Source organism: Ambystoma mexicanum, chromosome 4q (assembly GCF_040938575.1).
Source record: "Ambystoma mexicanum isolate Mex_15411 chromosome 4q, UKY_AmexF1_1, whole genome shotgun sequence".
NCBI lineage: Eukaryota > Metazoa > Chordata > Amphibia > Caudata > Ambystomatidae > Ambystoma > Ambystoma mexicanum.
Window position 1 is genome coordinate 759,472,535 of NC_090928.1, and position 27,274 is coordinate 759,499,808.

The 27,274-nt window shown below is 46.1% G+C and overlaps 1 protein-coding gene across 1 annotated transcript in view; it reads left to right on the plus strand.

Annotated features, from left to right (window-relative positions):
• The window catches only part of LOC138467288 (uncharacterized), a 5,113,521-nt gene that overhangs the window by 437,475 nt on the left and 4,648,772 nt on the right, over positions 1 to 27,274 (plus strand). The window contains exon 2 of the mRNA XM_069607285.1: positions 8,946 to 8,999. Within this exon, the coding sequence (XP_069463386.1) occupies positions 8,946 to 8,999 (54 nt within the window). The remainder of the gene's footprint in view (positions 1 to 8,945; positions 9,000 to 27,274) is intronic.

Here is a 27,274-nt window from a genome sequence, read left to right on the forward strand (position 1 = left end):
TATTTCGGTGCTGGACTGCCCCTGGGCAGGACAAAGACTGATATGCAAATGGATATTTCCCATCTGTGAAAGGCACAGTGAGTAAAAGCAGTGGCTGCGAACTCTCAAGTGGTTAATAACCACTGAACAGGTTATCATGTCTGTTCTTGCGAGAGAGGGGCGCCCGCTACCTTTGTTAAACTATTTGTTAAGGAACCTGGGATTGGTAACCCTAGGTCTCCTGGGGGCAACCAGACGTGGTCTCCCTCTCACTGTGCTTAGAGAGGCATCAGCTTCACCTCACTGATGATCCCCAACAAGGGTGAAACACGTGTATGGGGTTGCTGGTGGTACTCTCGTTCAGATTGGAATTGCCATTGTATTTCGGTGCTGGACTGCCCCTGGGCAGGACAAAGACTGATATGCAAATGGATATTTCCCATCTGTGAAAGGCACAGTGAGTAAAAGCAGTGGCTGCGAACTCTCAAGTGGTTAATAACCACTGAACAGGTTATCATGTCTGTTCTTGCGAGAGAGGGGCGCCCGCTACCTTTGTTAAACTATTTGTTAAGGAACCTGGGATTGGTAACCCTAGGTCTCCTGGGGGCAACCAGACGTGGTCTCCCTCTCACTGTGCTTAGAGAGGCATCAGCTTCACCTCACTGATGATCCCCAACAAGGGTGAAACACGTGTATGGGGTTGCTGGTGGTACTCTCGTTCAGATTGGAATTGCCATTGTATTTCGGTGCTGGACTGCCCCTGGGCAGGACAAAGACTGATATGCAAATGGATATTTCCCATCTGTGAAAGGCACAGTGAGTAAAAGCAGTGGCTGCGAACTCTCAAGTGGTTAATAACCACTGAACAGGTTATCATGTCTGTTCTTGCGAGAGAGGGGCGCCCGCTACCTTTGTTAAACTATTTGTTAAGGAACCTGGGATTGGTAACCCTAGGTCTCCTGGGGGCAACCAGACGTGGTCTCCCTCTCACTGTGCTTAGAGAGGCATCAGCTTCACCTCACTGATGATCCCCAACAAGGGTGAAACACGTGTATGGGGTTGCTGGTGGTACTCTCGTTCAGATTGGAATTGCCATTGTATTTCGGTGCTGGACTGCCCCTGGGCAGGACAAAGACTGATATGCAAATGGATATTTCCCATCTGTGAAAGGCACAGTGAGTAAAAGCAGTGGCTGCGAACTCTCAAGTGGTTAATAACCACTGAACAGGTTATCATGTCTGTTCTTGCGAGAGAGGGGCGCCCGCTACCTTTGTTAAACTATTTGTTAAGGAACCTGGGATTGGTAACCCTAGGTCTCCTGGGGGCAACCAGACGTGGTCTCCCTCTCACTGTGCTTAGAGAGGCATCAGCTTCACCTCACTGATGATCCCCAACAAGGGTGAAACACGTGTATGGGGTTGCTGGTGGTACTCTCGTTCAGATTGGAATTGCCATTGTATTTCGGTGCTGGACTGCCCCTGGGCAGGACAAAGACTGATATGCAAATGGATATTTCCCATCTGTGAAAGGCACAGTGAGTAAAAGCAGTGGCTGCGAACTCTCAAGTGGTTAATAACCACTGAACAGGTTATCATGTCTGTTCTTGCGAGAGAGGGGCGCCCGCTACCTTTGTTAAACTATTTGTTAAGGAACCTGGGATTGGTAACCCTAGGTCTCCTGGGGGCAACCAGACGTGGTCTCCCTCTCACTGTGCTTAGAGAGGCATCAGCTTCACCTCACTGATGATCCCCAACAAGGGTGAAACACGTGTATGGGGTTGCTGGTGGTACTCTCGTTCAGATTGGAATTGCCATTGTATTTCGGTGCTGGACTGCCCCTGGGCAGGACAAAGACTGATATGCAAATGGATATTTCCCATCTGTGAAAGGCACAGTGAGTAAAAGCAGTGGCTGCGAACTCTCAAGTGGTTAATAACCACTGAACAGGTTATCATGTCTGTTCTTGCGAGAGAGGGGCGCCCGCTACCTTTGTTAAACTATTTGTTAAGGAACCTGGGATTGGTAACCCTAGGTCTCCTGGGGGCAACCAGACGTGGTCTCCCTCTCACTGTGCTTAGAGAGGCATCAGCTTCACCTCACTGATGATCCCCAACAAGGGTGAAACACGTGTATGGGGTTGCTGGTGGTACTCTCGTTCAGATTGGAATTGCCATTGTATTTCGGTGCTGGACTGCCCCTGGGCAGGACAAAGACTGATATGCAAATGGATATTTCCCATCTGTGAAAGGCACAGTGAGTAAAAGCAGTGGCTGCGAACTCTCAAGTGGTTAATAACCACTGAACAGGTTATCATGTCTGTTCTTGCGAGAGAGGGGCGCCCGCTACCTTTGTTAAACTATTTGTTAAGGAACCTGGGATTGGTAACCCTAGGTCTCCTGGGGGCAACCAGACGTGGTCTCCCTCTCACTGTGCTTAGAGAGGCATCAGCTTCACCTCACTGATGATCCCCAACAAGGGTGAAACACGTGTATGGGGTTGCTGGTGGTACTCTCGTTCAGATTGGAATTGCCATTGTATTTCGGTGCTGGACTGCCCCTGGGCAGGACAAAGACTGATATGCAAATGGATATTTCCCATCTGTGAAAGGCACAGTGAGTAAAAGCAGTGGCTGCGAACTCTCAAGTGGTTAATAACCACTGAACAGGTTATCATGTCTGTTCTTGCGAGAGAGGGGCGCCCGCTACCTTTGTTAAACTATTTGTTAAGGAACCTGGGATTGGTAACCCTAGGTCTCCTGGGGGCAACCAGACGTGGTCTCCCTCTCACTGTGCTTAGAGAGGCATCAGCTTCACCTCACTGATGATCCCCAACAAGGGTGAAACACGTGTATGGGGTTGCTGGTGGTACTCTCGTTCAGATTGGAATTGCCATTGTATTTCGGTGCTGGACTGCCCCTGGGCAGGACAAAGACTGATATGCAAATGGATATTTCCCATCTGTGAAAGGCACAGTGAGTAAAAGCAGTGGCTGCGAACTCTCAAGTGGTTAATAACCACTGAACAGGTTATCATGTCTGTTCTTGCGAGAGAGGGGCGCCCGCTACCTTTGTTAAACTATTTGTTAAGGAACCTGGGATTGGTAACCCTAGGTCTCCTGGGGGCAACCAGACGTGGTCTCCCTCTCACTGTGCTTAGAGAGGCATCAGCTTCACCTCACTGATGATCCCCAACAAGGGTGAAACACGTGTATGGGGTTGCTGGTGGTACTCTCGTTCAGATTGGAATTGCCATTGTATTTCGGTGCTGGACTGCCCCTGGGCAGGACAAAGACTGATATGCAAATGGATATTTCCCATCTGTGAAAGGCACAGTGAGTAAAAGCAGTGGCTGCGAACTCTCAAGTGGTTAATAACCACTGAACAGGTTATCATGTCTGTTCTTGCGAGAGAGGGGCGCCCGCTACCTTTGTTAAACTAACCAAAAAGCTATAACAACTCCAGAACAATCCACAATCCTATAGCTGGCCTACTATAGAACTCACACAAGGGAACCAGCCCGCCTTCAAGCGCAAACCCAAAACAAGCCAAAGACACACCTAAATCCATCCTGCTCCGTCCACAATCAACTAATAGTGCCACAACACCAAAACAGGGTTCCAAACCCCACTAACAGCCTGAAGCAACTAACAACTCCACTCCACCATTTGGCACCAACCAAAGACACCAGGGATCTACATCCCGCAAACAATTGGCACCACAAATCCGGGCATCCACATCCTGCTCACCAATTGGCAAACAAAACCGGACATCCACATCCCACTAAACAATTTGCACCACAAATACGGGCATCCACATCTCGCTCCAATAGGCACAAACACACCGGGCATCCACAACCCACTAATCAATTGGCACCACGAATCCGGGCATCCACATCCCACTCCAATTGGCACAAATACACCGGGCATCCACAACCCACTAATCAATTGGTACCACAAAACCAGGCAGCCACATCCCGCTCCAATTGGCACAAACTCACCGGGCATCCACAACCCACTAATCAATTAGCACCAGACCTGCACAACCACATGCTACAGACCACTTACACCCCCACACACATTCCCCCAACACACCAGTTAGGAAAATTGGGCATTAAAATATGGTAAACAAGGGTTAAGCAGCACACTTGAGTCCAATATTTAAGCTTGCAAAGTCCTTCATGGTCGTTTACCTGTGGGAAAAATGTAAGGTTAAAAAAAACTGTGCAAAGCAGAACACAACTGAAAATTGGCTTTAAAATTCAGCAAGTCACATAGTCATCATAACACCAAAGAACACACATTTGGCGCCACACAACACCACCAAATTTGGCCTTACCACACGCACCAATATTACCAGCTACATGGCACATGTCACCCACTATGGCACCAGCAACAACCGGGAACTGCATCCACCACAAAAGAATATGCCCTTTCGACATTTAACTTGCACCACCATAACCCACTATATGGGTTTGAGACCAACACCTTTTCTCACTACAAGATGGAGAATCCCAATGTCACTGACCCACCAATATATACAGCAGTGGAACCAAAATGCCCCCAAAGCTAACAGCATTTTCAGGCCTCTCAACTTGTTAAATGCGGCACCTTTCAAACTAATAACAGTGCAACATTACTTTATTAGAGGTCAGTGCTGGGACTAATCCCATGCTATGGTTGTCCACCCCCTCCTTCCCAAAAGGAACATGTCTTCAAACAGTACTTCACCAACTTAATGTTAAAAGCCAAGCATTTAAAACGGCAGAATCTTAACATAAAAGAAATAACAGAAACTTTCACCCAAACGAAATGACTGAGTCTCACTACGCTCTGCAATCTGAAAGCATCAGGGCTAAACACGATGCAAAAACGAGATCACAGCAGCCGCTGACCACCCATAAATCTGTAATGACCAGCAACTTGGGGCGCGCTATAGACAGACAGCGCCAGCACAAGATGTTCTTCACATTGTAATCTCCATGCGCTGATGTCCACCAGCAAAGCTGATCCCAACGTTGACGTTTTGACAAAAACGTAGCGGGGTCCTTAGCTCGGAATGCAGTACAATAAAAGTTTCAGTCCATAGGAATGTTTCGGGCACGTTGAGATGTTCATTTCTCGGAACTCCTAGTCCTTTGCCGTAACATAGTTTTGAATGCTACAGCCTTCAGGAATGTTCGTATAAACATTCTCTCACAGCTTGCATCGCCAATACTCTGCAGATCACTCCTGACATCACCATTACAGAGGAGGGCCCAGGCGTGAGCACATCTCCCAGCTCCAACCGTCGTCCATGCCTCATTAGCCCAAGGTCAGATTAACATAGTTGATAACATTGCGTGCAGGCAATCTCTACTGTCCGTTCACGCCGCAGTTGCCTTGAATGCCATTAAAGTTCACTGTATGCTTCCAGTACAAACACGGTGGCCTTTCTCTCACGAACTGAAAGCATTTCCTGTGCTAAACATATATATTCATGCCCTGGCCTCTTCATCAGCTGTCACTCCAACACTGCACTGCCAACCGCCGTGCTCTCCGTATTATAGACGCAAAGAACCGCAGTACATAAGGATGACCGCTTGCCTCAAGGTGCACTGCGCTGCCCCCCAGAACTCCTTGGATGTCCCTGCTGCTCACAGTCATGCAGAACAGGGGCATGTTCACTTTAGGGCCTGGGAAGGACCCCCCTGAGGGCCGGGGAGGGACCGGTGGATGCCTCTGTTTCCACACCTCTCTGGTGGATGTCCTCTTCCAGACCTTTTGCTTTCCAACTTCTTGCCTTTTGGTCTCAGCTTACTTCTTTTTCCTCTTCTCCTGTACGTCCCTTCTCCTTACAAGATCCTTGTCGCCAGTGTTGAGGTGGGCCTATTGAGTAAGACAGATCACTCAGGAGCCCAAAGTGACATGGATAGCTTTACTTAGGTTCACAGACTCAGGTAAGTACGTTAGGAGTTAAGTCAGCACATTTAAGACAAGTTCATAACTAGAGAAGTATAGTTCATAGCTAGAAAGAAGCATCCACCGGTCCCCCTGTGCTCAAGCTCCAGATCCCAACTGACTCTGGTGGAATCCCCAGGAGCCTTGCATCATAACATTCTCAAAGTCCCAACACTCCATGCTCAGACACACACAGGTTACAACCAGCTCAGGTGGATCACAACAAGCTCCCCACAAAAGTCATAATTTTGGGATCCAGTTCCTGGGTTACCTCCTTGTCCAAGGGCTTCCGCTGGTGTAACGTTATCTACTCTGTAAACCTGGGGTAAAGGGTCCAGTCAGATGAGTCACATTCATGAACTCTTCTGGGTTGAAGCCCTCTTTCGCATTATTCTTACTTTGCCAGAGCTCAAGGCTCTGGCTTCCATGGATCACTTGTGTGGTCAGCCAGTCCCTAACTCCGGCAGGTCCTAGGACTATTCTGTCCCTGCATTCATAAAATGTATTGTGGATTGTGTTCCAATCTGAATCTTCCTCTATGTTCAAGGATCTAAGATGGGTCTGTACGGTCCTCCCTCTCAGGAAGTCTTCTTTTAGCCTCAAAAAAGGGTTGTGGAAGCTTTCTGCGGGCCTTGGTACTTATTCCATCTTGCTTGTATCTTTTCTTAGTTGTGGAGTCTCCTCCCTGTTGTCCTGTGTCTCAAACGTGCACCTCCAAATCTTGTAGGTGCAATTGAAGAGGAAGAAGGACATCTGCTACTGTACTACACATAATATCATGGACTGAGGCACCTAGAACACTGCGCTGGAGCATAATCTTGCTCATTGCATTCCTGTGCCCAGTCTGCCATTTCAAGATGTGGAGGATCAGCTTCACTGGTTTCTCTGTCTTATGCTCACCTGGAAGGCCTATATGCTTCATACTTTCAGGGATGCTTCTCATCACCTTGCTAATGCACGGATGAGAAGGGACTTCCTCTGCGGTTGTAGGTTGGCTTCTCCATCAGTATCACAGCTCTTCAACTTATTGGGCCTGTGAACAAATCCTGCTGCGAGAAGGAAAACTAGAGACCTGTTTACCGTGGCCCTGTTACCGGCATAAGTTCACAGACACTTTGTATGGCGCCAAGATATTCCGCATTTCATAGCAGCTGAGTAGATCCTGCAATATGACTAAGCACCCTGTACTGCGTAGAAGTGACAGTCAAGCGGCTGTTGGGGTAGTGAACATAGAGGGTGCTTGCTGCACTGTGGTTTCCCCTGCTGCTGGTAGCGCATACTCCGATAAGAGATCCTCACTCCTCCCCTGAACGCCCTGTTGCTGGATTTAGCAGCGAGTGCATCCAAGATTAGAACATCACACTTTCCCCCCTTTAACATGAGCTAAAGAGGAACTTTCACTGCAGGCACTATGGTGGATCAGGGACCCATATACTCCCAATACGCACACAATCAACTATTAATAATGAAAACATGGAAGTTAAAGAAACACTGAAATGTTCCCAAAGATACTTATCTCATTGGGAGCAGGAAAAGAAAGTGGAAGGGGTGGAGTAAGCTGACCATATTAAAAAAGCAGTTAGAGATACATTGGATCATGTGTTCCTGTGACAGTTAGTGCTGGGACAACAACATGTAGGAGGTCATTACAACCCCGGCGTTAAGGGTTAACGACGGTGTTAACCCTTAACGCCGGATTCCCACTTTAACGCCTGCTTTTGGCAGGCGTTAAAGTCCATGGCGCTAACCCGCCATGGTGCTAATTACGCTGCCGTAATTTACGGCGGCGTAATTAGCGCCTTCCCCACTCCCATTATGCCCTAGGGGGCAAAAATGGGAATGGGGAAAGGAAAATGGGAAATGGGGATTTACCGCCCCACTCACCTTGGAATGGGGCGGTAAATCCGCCATCCACCATGGTGTAAACATAGTTTACACCATGGTGGTAAAGTTGGTGCTGCACTTAGCACCAAGGTTGTAATGACCGCTGTAGTGTTGTTGCACATTTTCTTGTATTTAATTTAACTTATCTTGGTGCTGGGGATTCTATGTATTGACGTAGAATTGTTAATGGACACCCCTTAAACTTTTCAAAGCTGAGCATACTGCTATAGAGAATGTTGTCATGGTTATACCACTGAAGGCGCTGTCAAATATGTTACATTTGATTGTCATATGATTCATACATTTTGCCAGAAGGCCTTAAATATTCTTTGTAGAATCTTTTAAATTAAAGAACATTTTAGCTACGCTATGATATGATTTTCTTTAAATTAATTGCCCACATTTTTAAAAGATCTAAATTTCGCTGCTATAAAAAAACAATTAACAAAAATTGGAAACAATCAAAATTAGTCACTATTCACAGTTGGCAAGGTTTAATATGTTTTATAAAAAGAGGTGCTGCTGTTCCACTCCTTTACAAATTCAAAACGGCTAATCCACAGGTGGAAATCTGGGAACCAATTAGAAAGCATAATCTTCAGATTTTTCTCAATACAGTTTATTCCAAGACTTTTATTGTGTATACTAAATTGTTTTAATAGTATGTTAGATTTAATATTGTAACCCTTCATAATAGCTTTATTATTTATTTTATTTCTAGATTGCTAACCCTTGATTTTGACATTTTTATCATTCTAGATTGTATGTCTTGTCTTCGCATTTTTCTATTAATTAAATATGAACAAAAAAAAAGAAATAGGAAATGGAAAATCCCTTCTGCCAACGGAATAAGACATAAATCCCCTTAAGAAAACGTTGTGGTCGTGTTGGGATGGGGCTAAACTGTGATTTAGCTGAAGGTGTAACTCATCTGGATTTCCTGGCTTCTACCTAAGGGGATGAAGGTGGCTTTGTTACAGCAGTAGATTGTCAGAAAACAAGATAGTGGGAGGCATTTGAGGTCCTGGGTGATGTGGCTTACAGAGGCTTGAAGGACAAAGGTTTGCTGAAATACGTTTGTAGAAGAAAGAGGATATGACTGTGTCATAATTTGTGTGCATATGCTAAATTTCTGTTTTCTCACTATAGGTAAATCTGGAAGATCAGCCGGTGAAGAAATTGGGCGAAGTATAAACATATGTGGTAAGTCAACCGCATTGTATTACTCAGTTATGATATAATCAACAATATGTATGAAGCCATCGCCATATAGGTGGTGGGGAAGTGGGAGAGGGAATGTACTCTGCATAATAAATGCTGCTGTCAAATCACAAAGGACAATATGTGTGCATCAGTCGCCAGTTAGGCAACAGTGTAGGTTTTCCTGCCTGCATATTAAATAACAAAATGTATGTACATACTGCAGAGGGGAGTGCAGATTTTATAATGCTTTGTAACAACTAGCAGTATTGCTAGCCTTTCTGGTGGCATGCGTTTGCAAGGGGGAAACAGGCCTGTCTTTATATGGACAAGCTTGAGTCATGGAGATTCCTTTCAGCCGCACTCACTGTTCAACTGTCCTGATTACTAGCCGCAATTAATACAATCAAAATCACCCCCATCATTAATCCTGGACTAAATTAATCTCCCATAATCCAAAATGCTCCATTTTTGTTTTTTGTTTGCCAAATTGAACTGTTCTGAAAATTATCAGTGGGTCAGGGAAAATATTTCAGGTGGATTTGGCTACAATAGTATACACAGGTCTGTGTGGCTCAATTTAGGTGAAGAGGCTGACAATTAAAAGGACTATGTTGAGGGAGAAATGTTAAATTGTTACAATAAAATGATCATCTGAACATGTTATACTGCATTGTCTGTGTTTATTTATTACTGATAATTGCAATTCTAAATATGGTTTGAGCCGACGCGTGTTTCGACTATTCTGGTCTTTATCAAGGCTCTGACAATCCCAGCAGATGAGTCAGTGCCAAGTATAAGAAAACCATAGATAACACACAAGAATTGGTATTGTAATATACAATTACAAATGCTGTGGCAATCTGTAAATGCAACACAACGATGAGTTTCAAAACAATAATAGACACCACATGGATCATCAATATAGGACTGCCAACATTATAAATAGAAATGGAAAATCATACCAGACCATCCATGCGTACATGTTGTAAAATGGAAGAGGGTTGTATTCATGTTAGGAGGGGAGATGATGGAGGATAAGGGGAAAGAGGAATAATAAGTAGCACAGATTAATGACCTCAGCTCTTGACGGAGAAACCTCACTGTTTAGATTGTAGATCATTCACCTACATATACTTACAAATAATCTGGTTCATGTAACTTACATTAGACCAGTTGTTTAAAACTATGTTATATGATGTTTTTTGTAGAAATGAGTTGAATCATGCCCCTGATGAAGAGAAAGAATATTTCGAAACGCGTTGGGCCTCAAAGAATGAAATGCTTTGTACTAAATGCTAAATTGTTTTCTTAAATACACACTGTGTTAAGCTACCACAGATAAGCAACGACTGAAGTATACATCAAGACCATAGTTACTGCCCATTGATTGGGATAGATTTGTCTAAAAAGTTTGGCTTTCTTTTTGAGCCCAAGATAGTGTGCAGGAGACGGGAGTTCCACGATTCGGGAACTTTGTTGTTTTTTTGTATCATTTGTTGCAACCCATATGCCAGGGTTGACCTTTTCTCCTCTGCACCTCAAAATAGATTACTGTATTCTGAAATACGCAGTACTTATAATAACTATCAGAAATCCTATACGTTAAACAGGAGCGCAAGGTATATCATTCTGAAGTGCAGCTGCTGTACCCAATGTAAGTCCGTCTTGTCACTGCTTCAAAATTATTCACAGCTTTTAAAACAGACATGAAAACATTGGTCCTCCCTTTTACACCTCCATTTAACATATCTTCCCATTTAAAATGAATAACTTATTGTTTGTGTAGATAAAGGTTTAGAATTCTTAGACGGTAGAAGGTGATTATATTCAGTGGCTGTAAATAAGTATGCCATCTTTCTATAGTGAAAGAAAATACTTGTTGCTTGCAAATTTGGAAATCAAAAATCAGAGAACGATTTTTAGGTATGTGAGTCCATTATTTTAATGTCTGTAACTTAGTTTGCCATTATTTTGTGGCCAGATAAAATAGTTTTTGCTTGTTTAGAAAAACAGCTTCTTTAGATGTATTTGTATTTGTATTTATTATGTTTATATAGCGCTTTCATCCAAAGCAATTTATATTATAACAATGGAATACATAGAACATTAGAACATTATAACAGAAGAAGCAATTTACAATGAATCAAACCAATAAAAACAGTAAGTAGAGCAATTAATCTATGAGGGGGAAGGGGAGGGGAGAGGAGGGAAAGGAGGAGGGGAGAAACAGTAGGGATATAAGGGTGACGTGAGGGAGGATAAGGGGAGGGGGGAGGGAGGAGAGGATCATAGGGAAGATTCGAGGGAAGGGGAGAGGATGAGAGGTGGGGAAGGTTTCAAGGCGGGGAATGGAGAAGGAGAGATTTCAGGGAAGTGCGAAAGGAGGAAAAGGTAGGTATAGAGCGGATTGAGAGAGGTAAGGAGTTCCAGTGGAGAGGTACTAAGAGCTGAAAGGAGCAGAAACGGGAGGAGGCACATGGGGGAGAGGGAACGGTGAGAAGGAAGTGGTCGGCTGAACGGAGGGAGCGGGAAGGGTTATAGAAAGAGAGGAAAGAGGAGAGATAAGGGGGTGCCAGGTCATGGAGGGTTTTAAAGACTAGACAGAGGAAATGAAACTTCAGTCTTATCAGTATTGAGGGAAAGAAAGCGGGATGACATCCAGTTTTTAATGGCAGTAACACAGGAAGAGATTTTAAGGTGGAGGTCAGAGGAGAAGGAAGAGAAAGAGAGGAAGAGTTGGGCGTCATCAGCATAGAAATGGTGAGAGATACCAAATGTAGAGATAACCGGGGCAAGGAGAGAGGTGTAGAGAGAGAATAGGAAAGGGCCAAGAACCGAACCTCGGGGTACACCGTATTCCAAATGGAGGGTAGGCGAGGAACGGCCACCACAGGAGACAGCAAATGAGCGGGAGGAGAGGTAAGAGGAGAGCCAGTTAAGAACAGAGCCTTTGAAACTAAAGGAAGAAAGAGTGTTGAGAAGTAGGGGGTGATCAACAGTATCAAAAGCAGCAGATAGGTCAAGGAGAATAAGGACAGAGGATTGCTTAGAATATCGAGCAGAAAGAAGGGAGTTAAGGATATAAGTGAGGGCAGTTTCGGGAGAGTTATTAGGTCTAGATTAGGATGTAGGAGATGTAGGAGTAGATTCTATTTATTGGATGTAAATCACAACATGCAACATATGTGCCATCATCTAATGACTTCTATTCTAGGCATGAGAAAATCTCAGTGTCCACCCTGCATGACATAAACATACATGATGTGGCTTGTAAGTGAGGAGGAAGATATTGTAGGAGATTAAACCTGTTCCTGCTGGTCCATCTGGATCATTGGATAGGCTAATGTAAATCAAGGGAGAAGATAGTGTGCTCTCAGAAGCCAGGCAGCTTTGGGCAGAATGGAGCATTTGGAGATGGAGGGTGTTTTAAGACCTATCTGCAGTACAGAGCTGAACATCAGAGAATCACTATACCTTTTATGGAGTATGGTAGACTAGTGACATGAATCCAGAAGTCATGGATAGGTTTCCCACAAAGGCAAGTGGAACATGTGATGGATACAACTATTCGGGAGTTGGAAACAGGGTGCAGGTGAGTTTTGGGGCTGTATAATTTGGGTCTCTCGGTGTCAGAAAACCATTTGCCAGGATACAGGCAAAATGGGAGAATTATCTGGACCCCCCCCGCTGAAAGATTGGAGCGGAGTTGGGCCTTGCAAGCCCAGCCAAGTAGATTTATGGCTTTTGATCTCAGTATAATCCCCAGCTCGATGTGGTGATCTGGGCTTTGGCAGGGGTCTCTGGAGGCAGCACCTGGGTTGTGGAAACTGTATCAACTGCAGCACCAGAACTGCCAGCTACCTGAAAATAACATTCCTGGCCCTGCTTAAATGGAATTGGCCTGTAGGGGCAAGTGAAACATTTCATTATCTCAGCAAAATTGATTACATTAATCATAATATAGAAGGGACCCCATGTGGTTCTTTGACTCGACTTTTGAGAGTTAATTACAGTATAGATTGTCTTCCTAACCGTAATGCAGTTGGTATTCTGTGTAAGGAACCATATGCTGGGTTAATATACTGTGCTACTTGACATAAGGCACCTGTAGTTGAAAACTTGAAAAGGTGTGACTCATATAAGCAGAGACATTCAGAAGGTGGGCAGCAACATTTTTGTATTGAGAATTTACAGATGAGAATAGTTTAGGGAAAGACGGCAGGGGTATCTTCCAAGTATACTTTAGCAGGTTGGCTCCCATTTGAACGCAACGTGTTAAGTATTCATTTACAGGAGAGATTGTAGCAGACATATAATGCAAATACAGCTAACAACCTGGGGGTAAAATCAGAGTTGATTTTGGGAAGGCTGAAGAATGGTCAGATGGTTTATACAGGGACTGTATGAATTAAAGGTCTCACGTGAAATGTGAGAGGTATGACTGGAGGGTACAAATGACAAAAGATGTGCACCTTGCAGCAACGTTAAAAAGAGGAGTCCCCAATACTATCAGAGGAAGACGACTCTGTTACCCTTGCAAGAACACCACTGCAATTGATGCCAGATAGGATGTGTTAAGAGGGATTTCTGAACTCTGACCTGGAGGGGCAGAGGTTCAGAAGGCCAACCTAGTTTCTTGGAACAGAGTAACCTCTGGACAAGCCAGACCAATCAGGGTAGCTATGGCAGGCGGTCAATACTAAGTCTCAAGAGGGCTGAGGGTGACTGAAAGACTGAAAGGGTGAGGGTGACTGAAAGACCTCAATGAGCACACAAAACAAGGACACTTACAAATTACTCCAGACAATATATATACAGGGCCAGAGGGGTCTAATGGAAAAGAAAGCATGAAATATGTAGACCACCTAGATGGGGAGGAAAACAGGCAGTGCAAGTAATCGTTAGACCCAGTTCAACATCAAGAATACACCTAACTAAGAGGCAGTCCAAGCCCTACGAAGAGAGGAGCCTTATGCTCAATAGTACCTGCACACGCTGGTGCCAATGGACAAAATAGGGTCTCTTCAAGGGTCTCTGGCAGCTCAAGAAGGTGGATGCGGCGATGGAGAACAAGTTCCCACTATTCAAGCAGGACCTCCACTGGAGGGCAGAGGCAGTTTCAGAGTGCGGGATGGGGTTGCTATTTCGCAATAGCTGTGGAAAGGAAAGGGGTTCTCGGGGGCCACTTCGTGCATAAAAATGGGCTCCTGCGCTAGGGGCCACCGGTTGGGGTAAGGAGTACTCACCGGTCCCCGACGCAGGCAGACCTAGACTTCGCCAGTACAGTTCACTTCGCTGGCAGGTTCGAATGCGACAATCAGGACGTCTCGACACCGTGTAGTTTCCGAGATACAGCAGGAATTCCCAAACGGGACAGGGGCGATTTCTCTGCTCCGGGTGAGGGAATCAGCCCAATTCCACTGCAGCAGGCTTCAAGGTACATTGGGTCACAAGTGCAGCGAACTTTCACAGGTTGTTGCCACAGCAGGGCAACACGGTAACCGCGTTTACTCTGGTCCCGTCGCACTCGTCTCACTTCGGACCTGGGAATGCCAAGTGTACAAAATTCGGTGTAAGGGTGCCGTGGACACAGAGCAAGCAGTATACCAAGTTTCGAGGGCCTCTTCGCAACTACGGCGGTAAGAGAGCAAACGTCCCGTGTAAACTTGTCAGCCCACTGGTTGGCCCAGGGACACTTCCGAAGAGGCTTACTGGCAGGGTTTGATGAAGGTGCCGAGAATAGTTGTTCCCACTATTCCAATGGGTCGAAGCGTCTTCGCAGACCTTCTAGGATGATCAGATGCAGAGGGGTCTCACAGGACGACAGTGGGCTCAGGGTGCCAAACCTTCCAGCGGGTCACCAGTGGTTCCTCGACTCGGCTTCTTGCTGCAGGATACTTGGCTCCTTATGCTTTGTTCGTGTGAACTCAGGAGATCGCCATAGTAGTGGTGTTTTCGGCCTCCTCTTATCCAAAGTTCCCTTCGCGCCAAAACGGAGAGGATCTGCTCACAAACACTCACTCCATATGCGGACCAATCATGGACCACGGTGGTCTCAGGCATTCAGGACACTCCAGACTCTCTGGCACCCAGGATGTGTATTGGGAACAGACATCCCAGCCCACATCCTGGAGGCACACACACACGGCATGCAGAAGCCCGCGAAAGCATTGGGTTTCGCGGGAAAGTGCATGACCAAATAAGGACTGACCCGGGTCGGCTCGACCTGGGGAAGGTGAAGGGGCAAGATGGCCAAAGGACAGGACAAAGAATCTCGTGGCATGGCCATTTTGGAGCCAGGCCACCTATTCGTGCCAAGCGCGGTAAGCGCGTTTTACATGGCAAGAATGGGTTAAAAAATACAGTAAAACGATAGCTGCCACCAGTCCTGTCCATGACACATCTGCACAGTTCATAAAAAGTCCAGCGAGAGTTTCTAGGGCCTTTGGAATGACTAGAGACCCAAGGGTGCAGTAAAGTAAGTTATATTGCACACTTGTTACATGTTGCACAAAAGCTGCAACATGAGGAAAGGACTAAGGGAAACAAAGTCTCCCAGTACTGATTGTCTTAAGGGCATGTCAGTTTCCCCATAAAAAGTGAGCGAAAGCCCAGAGGAGTGTAGCTGAGGGCTGTGCTTCTCTGGCAAAGGTTAGATCAGGGTGTAAAACAGCAGCAAAAAGTTTGGGGGTTGACACATGGAGGGAAAATTACATTCAAATATGAAATCTTTCCTAACAGGATGCATCGCTACCACATAGAAACTGATCTGAAAACAAATCCAGCCAAATCGAAAGTGACGATCTTTGGCTCAACTGTGAATATTTCAGGATCTAAGAGCTTTTTTAAGATAGGCCCTGACCCTCTGGAGCAAGTAAAGCGGTTCTATTTCGGGATCAACATCTCAGATTCTTTGAGCTGGAAATTTCACCTATTTCAGATAGTTAAGAAAGTGGAACAAGAAGGGCAGGGCTGAAAAAGCTTCTTGAAGAAGCCTGGCAATAGACTGTGCCTAAAATTAAGGGAAGCATATGCAGCGGCATTATGAAGTAAGGCTCCTAACTCTGGGCGAATAATAACTGTAGGGAGAAATTGGATATAGTGGAGTGTGTTTTCTGAAAGTCTTTTCTTAAACTCCAATACAACTTCTCAACAATCAATTGCAACATAATTTGATTTCTGCCCCAATCTCAGTTGAGATTGTGGTGGCACAGGCAATAATTGTGGACACGACTTGGAAACATCATGGGGAAACACCAAGAGCCAACCAGTTGCTAGGTCCAACAAAAGATACAATCATTGCTCTGAATATAAACATTGACTCGGTCAAGAATCTCCCTCCAAGCATTAAGTAGGGTACAATTAGGCAGACTTTTACAGCATATAAAAAGATAACTCAAGGCAAAATACTGAAGGTCAATTACAGCAAAATAGAAGATTTCTGGTGAAATGGGGCATTTGAAGGGAATGTCTATCCTGAAGCATATATCTTTGACATACCAGACATTTAATAGAATAGATGTTTTTTGTTATGCCATTATGACAGCTTCATTTTAAATGGCAGGAGGATAGGTACACTTGGGTAGGATTGTGTGAAGGCTAAACAGTGCCTCAGACACTTAATATGGGGATAGTGGGATTTAAAGCTCTCACATGTATGCTGAGGGGTATATGTGGTTAGTACAAACAACAAAGATTTGCACCCTTTGTGGGATATAGATCACAGGACACCAGGCAGTATTGGGACAAGATTTATTGTTCTGAATAATCACAGATTTTTCCTGGATAGTAAGAAGTCAGGTTGCTTCATCCCTTCTTCCTCTTTCTGGTTATAGGTCCTTAATGGGTAGGGACCTCTCTGCTCTCGGGCTACTCTTCTCTTACTCCTCAGGGAATCCATATGCCTGTTCTAGAGTGGATGCTTCTCGCGACCTTCCTTCCTCCTTGAATAGGTGAAATGAGATTCAGATTTACACTGGATAAGCCCTAGTTTAATAGGGTAGCCCCTTGAAACCCACCCACCTATCCCTGTGTATTTTCCATAAGTCAATGAAACCAGTAAAAGCCAACTGAATACTGCCCCCTTTCTTTGGGTTCCGAGTTGCCATCCAATCAGGGCCTGATTCGGCAAGGAATCGTTGATCAACAGAGAAGCAGGGTGGGACCTCCAGACACAGTCCTCCGCTGTATTCCGTGCCGGTGTCTGCCATTTTCCCGGTTCGGTCTGCACATGCTTCCTGCTGCGTCCCCCCAACATGGTGCTGGTCCGATTCCGGATGACCGCGGCCCACCTGGCCTTGTTGCTGGGCCCGTAGCTGCCATCCACCTGGAAGCCCGGGATCCGCAGAGTATATCAGTCGTGGTGTTCTCCTGCTGCATGGCCCACCTCAGTGGGACAACATGCCACCGCATCTCCGGCATCCTCTCCCGGCTGACAGCCCCTTTTCCTGACTTGGCCCCACTTGTTGCCCCACTGGTCGGTCCATCTGGACAAGTACAGCTTCGGGCTGTTTGGTTAGGCTGGTAGTACAAGCAAGCGATATTTGAGGCTAAAGCAAAGTTACTGCAGATCAAAATTTTAACCTCACTGAATAAACCCACAGAACTTTTCCCCACAATTTTTACATTCTTAAATCCCATAAGTGCTTCTCCTAGCATAACTCCCTCTTCACATAAAGGTAATGAATGTAATTAATTTTTTGTCAACAAAATCAAAACTATTCCGGAGAAGATAGGGTAAGCCTCCGACCAGACGAGATTATGATGGAAACAATTTAACACTGTTCCTAATGCTCAATCTTTTAGCGGCATTTGATACAGTGGACCCTAACATCATACTGCCCAGACTGGTCATGGTGGCCGGAGAATCAGCTCATGTGCTGAATTGTTTTAGATCATTATTGTCCAATCGCCACCAACTTGTAAAAATGGCAGGTTATATATCAGACGCAATCCAATTGGAATGCAGGGCCCCACAGGTCTCCTCTCTGTCACTGTTGTTGTTTCATTTATATTTGCAACCACTAATTGCCCTTTTCAGGAAATCAGATCTGGGATATCAGATATCATTCATATGAAGATGATATCTAGATTAACCAGACTTTGAGCAAGACAGCAGAATTCCTGCACAAATTGGTGCAGCGTATTGAGGAGGTGGTCCACTGGATGACCATTAACAGACTCCCATTTAACCCAAACAAAACCAAGCTTATTCTGATGAGGCCTTAACACTTGTTGGTGTATCATTCCTGTTGTCCTCCTCCACTATGTATTTTTAGGCTACCAATGACCTTCGTCCTTAATGTAAAAATTCTGACGTGCCTATGGCAGTCCAACCTTGCCTGTTTTCAGCAGGTAGGAGCTAAGACACAATCGGTATTCTATTCTCTCTGTCTGTTACAACACGTCCTCCCTTTTGTTCCCCAGAAAGGCCACTGGATTGTGGCAGGAGCATTGGTTAACTCCAAGCCGGATTATGCAAACAGTATTCTCATAGGCATACCTTACCTGATAGACAAATCAACCACCTCCAGAGGGTGCAGAACACGGCTGTTCGATTGATATTTAGACTACCTAAAACTATATCCATCCCCCCATTGCGCCGATCATGCCATTGGCTTCTAGTTAAGCAGAGGATTGATTTTTAGAAACATGTCGTCCCGCCCCACACTCCTTTTTCCCCATCAGACTTTCCCACCCACACTTTCCCCTCCTGCACTTCTCATCGCTTTCCCTCTTGACCCAGATATAGTCGGGCCAGGCGGGGCTTAAAAGTCAGGGCCGGATATTTGCTATCGTTTTGAAGAAGCAGTGACCCCATAGTATGGAATTGGTGAAGCCTCCCCTCGATAGCTGCAATTATTCTCTTCAACGCCAGTATGTCCCAGATCTTTCCCCACTAGAAAATCATGCCCGGCCCCTCCAGGGCTTTCCAGCATCGAGCAATAGTGATGCATGCCGATAAGAGCAGCTGTGTTAGAAGATTAGCACGGATGCCTGCTTTAGGATAGACCCCCCTCCACTGGGCAACCCAGCAACATAGTTTTGGGGCAGATCGGGAGTTTGCTCCCCGTTATGTCCTCAATCGTCTCCGCAAGAGACCCCCAGAATAACTGGACATGTGGGCTGCTCCACCACATAGGGAAATACGTTCCTTGTGCCCCATAGTTCCGCCAGCAGGTTGAGGGAATGGATGCCTGAAAGTGGTGGATCTGGGTCGGGGGACTATAACACCTAAATATCAACTTTAAGGCTCAATAATTGTTGGTGACGCATGTGGAGGATGAATGGGCTCTGGTCCAAATGTCCAGCCTCTCGGTGTCATCCAGCTGAAGGCCTAGATCCGCTTCCCAACGGGGCATGTAGTCTGGCCTGCGGGGGGTTAAAAGGTCCGCTCTCAACAGTGTGTATAGTCTCGAGATGCCCCCCTTGCTCAATCCTTCCCAGATTGTTAGTTGCAGCGGGCTTACGGTGCATGTGGCTTTGTGTTTGGTCTCAGGGTGAGTGATCCAGTGCTGCAACTGAAGGTAGGATAGGGGAGCCTATCCGACTCCAATAGGTGAAATTCACTCTTGCATTCCTCCAAGATGCAGGGCAGGCCCTAACATACAATTGGGCGAGAGTTTGTAGTCCCCTCCGTTTCCTGTTTATGAATGCTCGTGGGGGCATGCCCAGTGTAAAGAACGGGTTGTCAAAAATTGGGGCGAGCGGACCCGTCCCTCTTGGTATCTTTTTCTCTTTTAGCTCTTCATCCCAGACCCTAAAGGTGACTTTAGTTCCGGTAAAAAGCAGAGGCCATTGTTTCCGCTGCAGGTGTGGGATAAATGGAAGGAAACAGAGATGGAGCGAGCATTGTGACTGCTCAATCTCCATCCATTTCAGGGGTGGCGCCTCAGATGTCCATGTCAATAGGTTTATGAGTTGGGTTGCCTCGCTATATTTTCGTAAATTTGGGACTCCCAGGCTCCCCAAACAGGCACCCCCCCCATCATAACTGGTATTCTAGCTTTTTATCCCTGCCAAATGAAGCCCAGAACCTTCCGTTGAAGGGGTTTTATTGCCGTTTTGGGGATCACCACTGGGAGGGAAGCGCAGCAGTAGAACAAGCGAGGGAGCAGGTTCATTTTTACAGCTGTGATTCGGCCCATTAAGGATATCTCTTGTTTCACCCATCTCTCTAAGTCTTTCTCAAGCTGCTGGAAAGGTGGGGGGAGAATTTGCTGCCTAGAGATCCTCAGGTGAAGCCGTGTGTCGGATCCCTAGGTATTCGATGGAGCTAGAGGACCAATGAATCGGGCATATGGATTAGAGGACCGAAATGTCTTGCGGTGTCAATACCACCCCCAGGGCTGCTGACTTCCCATAGTTAATTTCAAAGCCCGTCACATTACCAAAAGCCCTTAGTTCCCGGAGGGCCACCTTGAGGCATGGCTGAACGTCAGATACGGTGAGAAGTATGTCATCAGCATACAGGGAAATTTTGTGTGAAGAGTCCTGGGTCCGTACCCCTTTAATTACATTTTTTGTATTTTTTTGTATTTATTTGCATTTTTAAAGTACTCACAAAGCCCACGGGCATCGAGGCGCTGTTACAGGAATTGCTTGTTTTTTCCTTGCGTAATTGTTTTTTGTCTTAGTTGCATATTTATAACGTGTTTAAATACCCAGAGGTTTCTAAGCGCGGACCCGGGTTCGAACCCGTGTTGCTTCATGTCTTCCTGTTTCTAAGGCGAACACGTTGCCGCTGAACTATCCTCCCGGGATTGCTGATTGTTACTGCAAATGTGTTGGGCTAGTTGTTCCATAACCAGTGCGAACAAGAGAGGGGATAGGGAGCACCTCTGTCGCGTACCACATGTCAATGGGATTGGGGCTGAGCGCATCGGGTTAATTTGTAAGAGAGTGTTTGGGGAAGAGTAGTTAGCCGCAATCACATTCCTAAAATGGGACCAAAGCCAAATGCTTCTAGTGTTAAGTGTAGAAAGGACCAATCTATCTTATCAAAAGCTTTGGCAGCGTCCAACGCCAATAGGGCCATTTTCCCCTTTTCCCCTGTGGTGAAGTCAATAAGGTTTAGAGTCCTTCTAATATTGTCCCCGGTCTTTCTCTTCATGATAAACCCTGATTGGTCGGCCTCGATTAGTGAAGGGAGCAGAGGGGCTATACGGTTTGCCAGTACCTTCGATTAGATGTTGGCGTTGATGTTTAAGAGCGATATTGGCCTGTAGGAGGCACACTCCCTGGGTTTTTTACCTGGCTTGAGAATCCAAATTGTGGCTGAGGTCTGCATTGATGGCGTCACTGCACCGTTCCACCAAATGTGTTAAAGAGAGCTGTCAAGGGGGAGCTAGTTGGGCACCAAAAACCTTCTAAAATCTCGGGGAGAATCCGTCTGGGCCCAGGGCGCTAGGTGTCAAGGCCTTCATAACATTCTCCACTTCCTCCTGTTAGATCGGGGCCTCCAGCACCTCTATATCCTCCTTGGTTAGGTGCAGCAATGTATGCCTCCTGTGTTGAGGCCGGTCTACCCGGGTCTTTCATGGCCTCTAAAAAGTGTTCTTTTTTTTTTTTTATTGTGAAAGTTTCAGCTCGACAGGCCTGCATGTAAACATACTGGCCCCCGTGCTTTTATTACACATTTTCGGCTCAAAACATCAGCACATACTTCAAATTCACAGGCCATAATTTGTTACTCATAGAGCAGCCACTTTGCTTAGGTGAGACTATGTGCCTTATTTGCATCACATTGCCTTTCTTATTAGTCATTTCTCATTTAGTTTCAATGAATCCATAAAATTTACTACAGCGTACGTCAATTTAATATTTTGGCCAGAGGTTGCATATTGCCACCAGTCTTGATTGTTCAGGGTAGCTGGAGCAAAAGTGCCTAAATGTTGCATCCGCCGGGTTACTAACGCAGTGCAACCAGTCATAAGATGTTCTATTGACTCGATCTGAAGGCTGCAGAATCGACAAAGATTGTTCCCCGCCTCATTAATGTGGCGACAGGTTTGCATCTCTTTGGTTTGCAGTGCATTCAGTCGTAGTCGCAAAAATTGGTCGCGATGATGTCGTGATGGACAGTTGGTTAGATAACGGCTCTGCACATTTAGTTTATGAGCTCCAATTCCTGATTTCAGCATCGTGGGCATTGTCAATCGCTGATCATAATTCTGTATCCAGCTCCAAAGCTCAAACTTCTTTTTAACAAGTTGTGGTCGAGAAATTAGTTCAGCTAGCGTTAAGTCTGCATGTATCAATTTGCCTAGTAGCAGCTGACACAACTCTTGCAAAAGTAAGGACTGCCGTTGGTCTGGTTTTTCCGTGAATAGTTTGTAAGTTGGAGCTACTGGACTTAATTTTATTTTTCGGAGGGTCATTAAAGATTTCCACATGACACTCGTGTGCAGGGAGTTTAGTGACAGCTCATATCGTAGTTGGATCATTGATGTAGAAGAAGGTGATTTCAACACTCTTCGCCAAAAGAGACCTTCCAACTTCTGCCAAAACTGTGTTTCAATGTTCCATCCAGATTCTGATCCAAATGTAATTGCCGGTATAACTTTTTGGCAATAAAAAGTAATAATCGGTGTTAGACTAAATTTGCCATGTGATTTGTATAATTTGAGACCTTGAATGCTGAATTGAGTCATTTTGTTCATCAAATCCGCCTTCCAGTGTTTTTCATTTATTGAAGTATTGAACATTATGCCCAGATATTTGATGGAATGTGTTGAACTTAATGGTATTCCATTAAAGTACCATTTGTGTGATCTCTGCTTTTTTGAGGTCCCAGCACCAATTGACATAATTTTGGTTTTGTCAGAGTTCAAGTCTAGTTCGTTTGTTGTCAAGTACTCTTGTAACTTGTTTAAAAGCCGTTACAGGCCAATCTCCGTTGAGTCTATTAGGACCACATCATCTGCATAAATGATACACTGAATTTCTGTTTTATTTATTTTTGGTGAAAAGCAGCGTGCAGGCTCTAGATGCTTAGGCAGGTCGGAAATGAACAATTTAAATAACTCAGCTGCCAATGGGCAACCTTGTTTGATGCCTCTGTTAGTAGGTACACTCTTTGATAGCTCGCCCTGATGGTTCAAGAGAATTCGGATCGAGGTCTCAGTGTGCAATGCTTTTATTGGAGTAATCAAGTCTGGTGGCCATTTCCATGCAACCATTTTGTTCCATAGTAGTTCGCGATTGACACTATCAAAGGCGCCGCGCAAATCAATAAATGCCAGATGTATTTTCTTCTTGGCTTTCAAGGTTTCAAGTTTCAAGACATTAAGTATCAGTAGATTTGCATCCACTCCGACGCCCTTGGTGAATCCGGTTTGTCGGATGTCGCAAATCTGTTCACTCAATGTCCAAGAGACCAGTCTTCGTCGTAAGAAAGATGCAAAGATTTTGCCAATAGTGTCTAAAAGGGCAATCGGGCCATAGTTGTTTGGATCAGCCCGATTGCCCTTTTTGTGGATTGGTACAACTATGGATTCTCGCCAAGAGTCTGGTATTTCCATTTGGACAGATAATCGCCGAAAAAGTGTCTAGATTAGGACAGCCCATTCGACAGCGTTCTTTTTTAACATTACATTCGAGATCATGTCGGGGCCCGCTGCACGGGAACTTTTTAGATCTCTTAGAGCAAGTTCAATGTCAGTCGATGAGATTTGCATGCCCCAAGTTATCGTGTTAATCTGTCTCTCTTTGATTGACTCCTTGCGCCGATTTCATGCACTACAGAAGATCGATGTTGCACATCTCCTGAATTTAATATTTTCCAGATTTCATAGGAATTCAATGTAATCAGATGTTTCAAGAAGATTTCGGCTTGGTCCTGCTCGATGATCATTCTTTGCGATCTTAGCCAATTTCTATATTTTGATCTTCGTTCACCAATGGCAGATTTATATCCTATGCACACAATTTCGAGGCTCCTGCTCTTTTTATCAGTCGAATGTCTCTTCGCGTCATTCTCTTAGCATTTGTAATTTGCATGGTGTAACAATGTTTGTGTTGAGTTCCGAATGTTGTGTTAGATGATTTCTTACAACTGCAGTGTTCTTGTGCCAAGCGCATTTTGTCTTCTTCCCCATACTGAGTGGCTTCATGTTGGTCTTTGAGACCTACATTAAAGTTCTGCTTTTTCACCTGTGTCAGCTTACTGGCTAGGAGGCGGTTGACTTTATTGCCTTTTGCATAATAGCCCTGTTTCACTGCCACTAGGGAGCTCGCCGTCTCTTCGGCGTAAAGGACTTCCAATTTATTCCGGGCAATATGGAGGGCTTTGTGGTCTATGGGGGACCAGCCCTGTTTGTATTTGCTTTCAATCTCCAAGACCTCCTGTTCCGAGCGGTCTCTCACCTGCTTCTTGCGTCTATGATAGGCCGCAGTGTATGAAATCAGTACCCCCCTAATAACAGCTTTCATGGCATCCCACGTAATTGCTGGAGAGGTAAGTTCTGTAGGGTTCTCCTGAAAGTACTGTTTAATAGCTTTAGCTACCTCATCCCGTAAGGCCTGTTCATGTAAGATTGGGTCGTATAGATGCCATTGCGGTCTGTAAGCACACTGGAGCATGGTCTGAGAGAACCTTTGAGGCCATAACCACAGCATTTGTAAAGGACAGTAGTTGTGGAGAAGCCAAGATCAAATCAATGCGGGATGAGGAGCGGTAAACATGAGAAAAAACGGGAAATCCCTTGCGTCTGCGAGTAACACCCTCCACGTGTCAACAACTCTTAGCGTTCTGAAGAGTTGTAGAAGTCTCAGCGGCAGTCTGTAGTCTTTGGGGGACGTAGTAGAGGTTCTGTCTTTGTCAGTGTCCAGGGTCCCATTGAAATCGTCTACAATGATGGTTAAACCTTCCAGGAAGGGGAGAAGAGCGGCCTCCGGGTCAGCTCAAGCCGAAAATGTAATTTTATAGTTTAACATCAACAACATCTGCCGCGGAGAGCCAGCCCCTTCCTCCTCCGACGGAGATGATTTGAGTATCCCCTCCGCATCCTCCAAAGATGCAATCGATCGGGCGACACCTTTATATGTGAACTGCACCGTTGTGGGGAATAGCCAGCGGTACCTGATCTTCTGGTCTCGGGGAAAGAGTGTTAGGGGCCAAAGGGACCTCCGCTTTTGCATTGTGGCCATCGCCAGATCTTGATAGATCTGTAGGGGGGAGCCCTGGTACGTTAGTTCATCTTGAGAGTGGCCCACCGAGAGGACTTCCTGTTTTGTAGTGTAGAAATGAACCCTGGTGATGACATCCGACGGGTTATCGGAATCAAGGCCCCTTCGAGGCTGCAATCTGTGGGTGCAGTCAAGCTGTAACTGTGATTTCTCCAGATGTAGGAGAGCAGAATGTAGCAACTCTCCAACATATTCGGGCAGGTCACGATCTGGGACTGAGGACGTGACACCTCTAATCCGGAGGTTATTTCTCCGAGCCCTATTCTCCAGGTCCTCCTGCTTGAACTCCAAGATCTTGCTCTGGTTCGTCAGGGTGTAGATTTTTTGGGGGACTTCCAGTAGCGAGGCTGCTTGTTCCTGGGATTGGTCCTCCAGCTCCCCAAGCCTCTGCTCAAGCTCTCTAACTCTCTGATCTGTGTGTTCAATTTTAGTCATTAATTCAGTCGTGCAACTGCGGAATTCTGCCTTGATATCCAGCATGAATGCCTGGATGTCATCTTTGGTGGCAAGTTGTCCCAAGGGGCTTGACGATGCCTGAGGAGGGGATTTTTCAATTTCCTGTCTCTTTCCCTTCTCAGCTGGGAGCAGCATGGTGTTAATGTCCCCGCTTTTCTGTCCTTTTAGGTCTTTAGACATGTTGGCGCCCCAGGATAGGGGTGGTCCAGGATGCCCAAAGTGCGACTCCCTTACTGCGGAGTATGTCGCCAAAGAGGGTCAAGGTGGAGTGAGAGACCTGGGTCTCTCCACTTCTTTCACCGTTTCATACCTCTCCGGCTTGCATTTGCACACTGTTGCTCAGCCATATACCAGATCCGGAGCTATCACTTCATGGGCCCCAGAATGGAAAAGTACGTGTGGGGTTCTCGCTGTGGGCTGATCCAGTTCTGCTTAGTACCTTGGGTGCCGTGGGTGAGGGGCCTACAGTTGCTATTTTGCTCCACCAATAGAATAGTCCTTGAGTGTGGGGCTATCTGACCTCTCCTTCTCCCCTCCACTCCTGGACATTGTAGTGCTGTTCACTTCTTGCCTCCTGCTTTCACCGCCCTAGCTGTGCTCAGGGCGTATGTCCTTTTATTTGACCTTGTACTCAGCTGGGGGAGGACCATAGATACATGTCACAGAGCCTTGACCCTGAGTATGTATGGGGGCACTTCCTCTGCATGTCCCTGTATGGCCGTAGTAGAACGTGGTAGGCCGTTGGAGGAGTTGAGGCTGGAGGGCTTCAGTGAGGTCAGCCCGTAGCCAGCTCCTCCCCTGAAAAAGGGCTCTGTGGTAGCGGGGGACCACTGCTTCAGCTCTCCGGGCTCTGTAATTAGGGCCTCCTGAGCCGGGAGTCAGGGACTTACCCGATAGCTGGAATCCGGCTCCAGAGCTGCTAAGGAAGGGCTTGATGTCGGAGTGCCTCTCACAGTGGTGCTGTGGATCTGGGTGCCGGGATGAGGTCGTCAGCAAGCAAGGAACTGGACCCGGGGCCCCACCTGCTTCTACGAATGTTGCTGCACGTCGAAGAGGGGTTGGTTGCACCCGTGCTCCACAGCCACTAAAGGGGCCCGCCACAGCCAACCTGTTGTCTTTCTCGTGGGCTGCCCCTCCGAGCGTCTCCGCTGGTGCGAGGCAAGCAGGTCAGGCAGGTCTGCAGCCAGGGCTCCAACACTGGAATTCGGGAGGGAGGGACGCTGCGTTGGGCCCGTCTCCTCCTCCATTGCTGTATTATGGGTGAGTCCCGGGCCGTAACTAGATGGAATTCAGCTCAATCTGTGCCCTGCCGCTTCCTGTCCCTCTGTCAGTATGAGGCGCTTGCATACTACCGTGGAACCATCAATTTATCCAATTTAGCTGGGCTTCATGTGGAGGCCATTAGCAGAGCTGCCACATCGGTGGAGAGGCTGGCCTCGCCCCCAGCAGAGGATTGATTTTAAAATTCTATACATGGGTTTTAGGTGCCTTAATAATTTTGCTTCGAGTTACCTGTCTAGTAGGATGTTTTTTATAGGCCTAAGCGCTTTCGACGATATCTTGATAAGCACTTAATAGTGATCCAGCCATCCATATTTGTCCTTAGGGGCGATAGATGTTTCTCGACATAC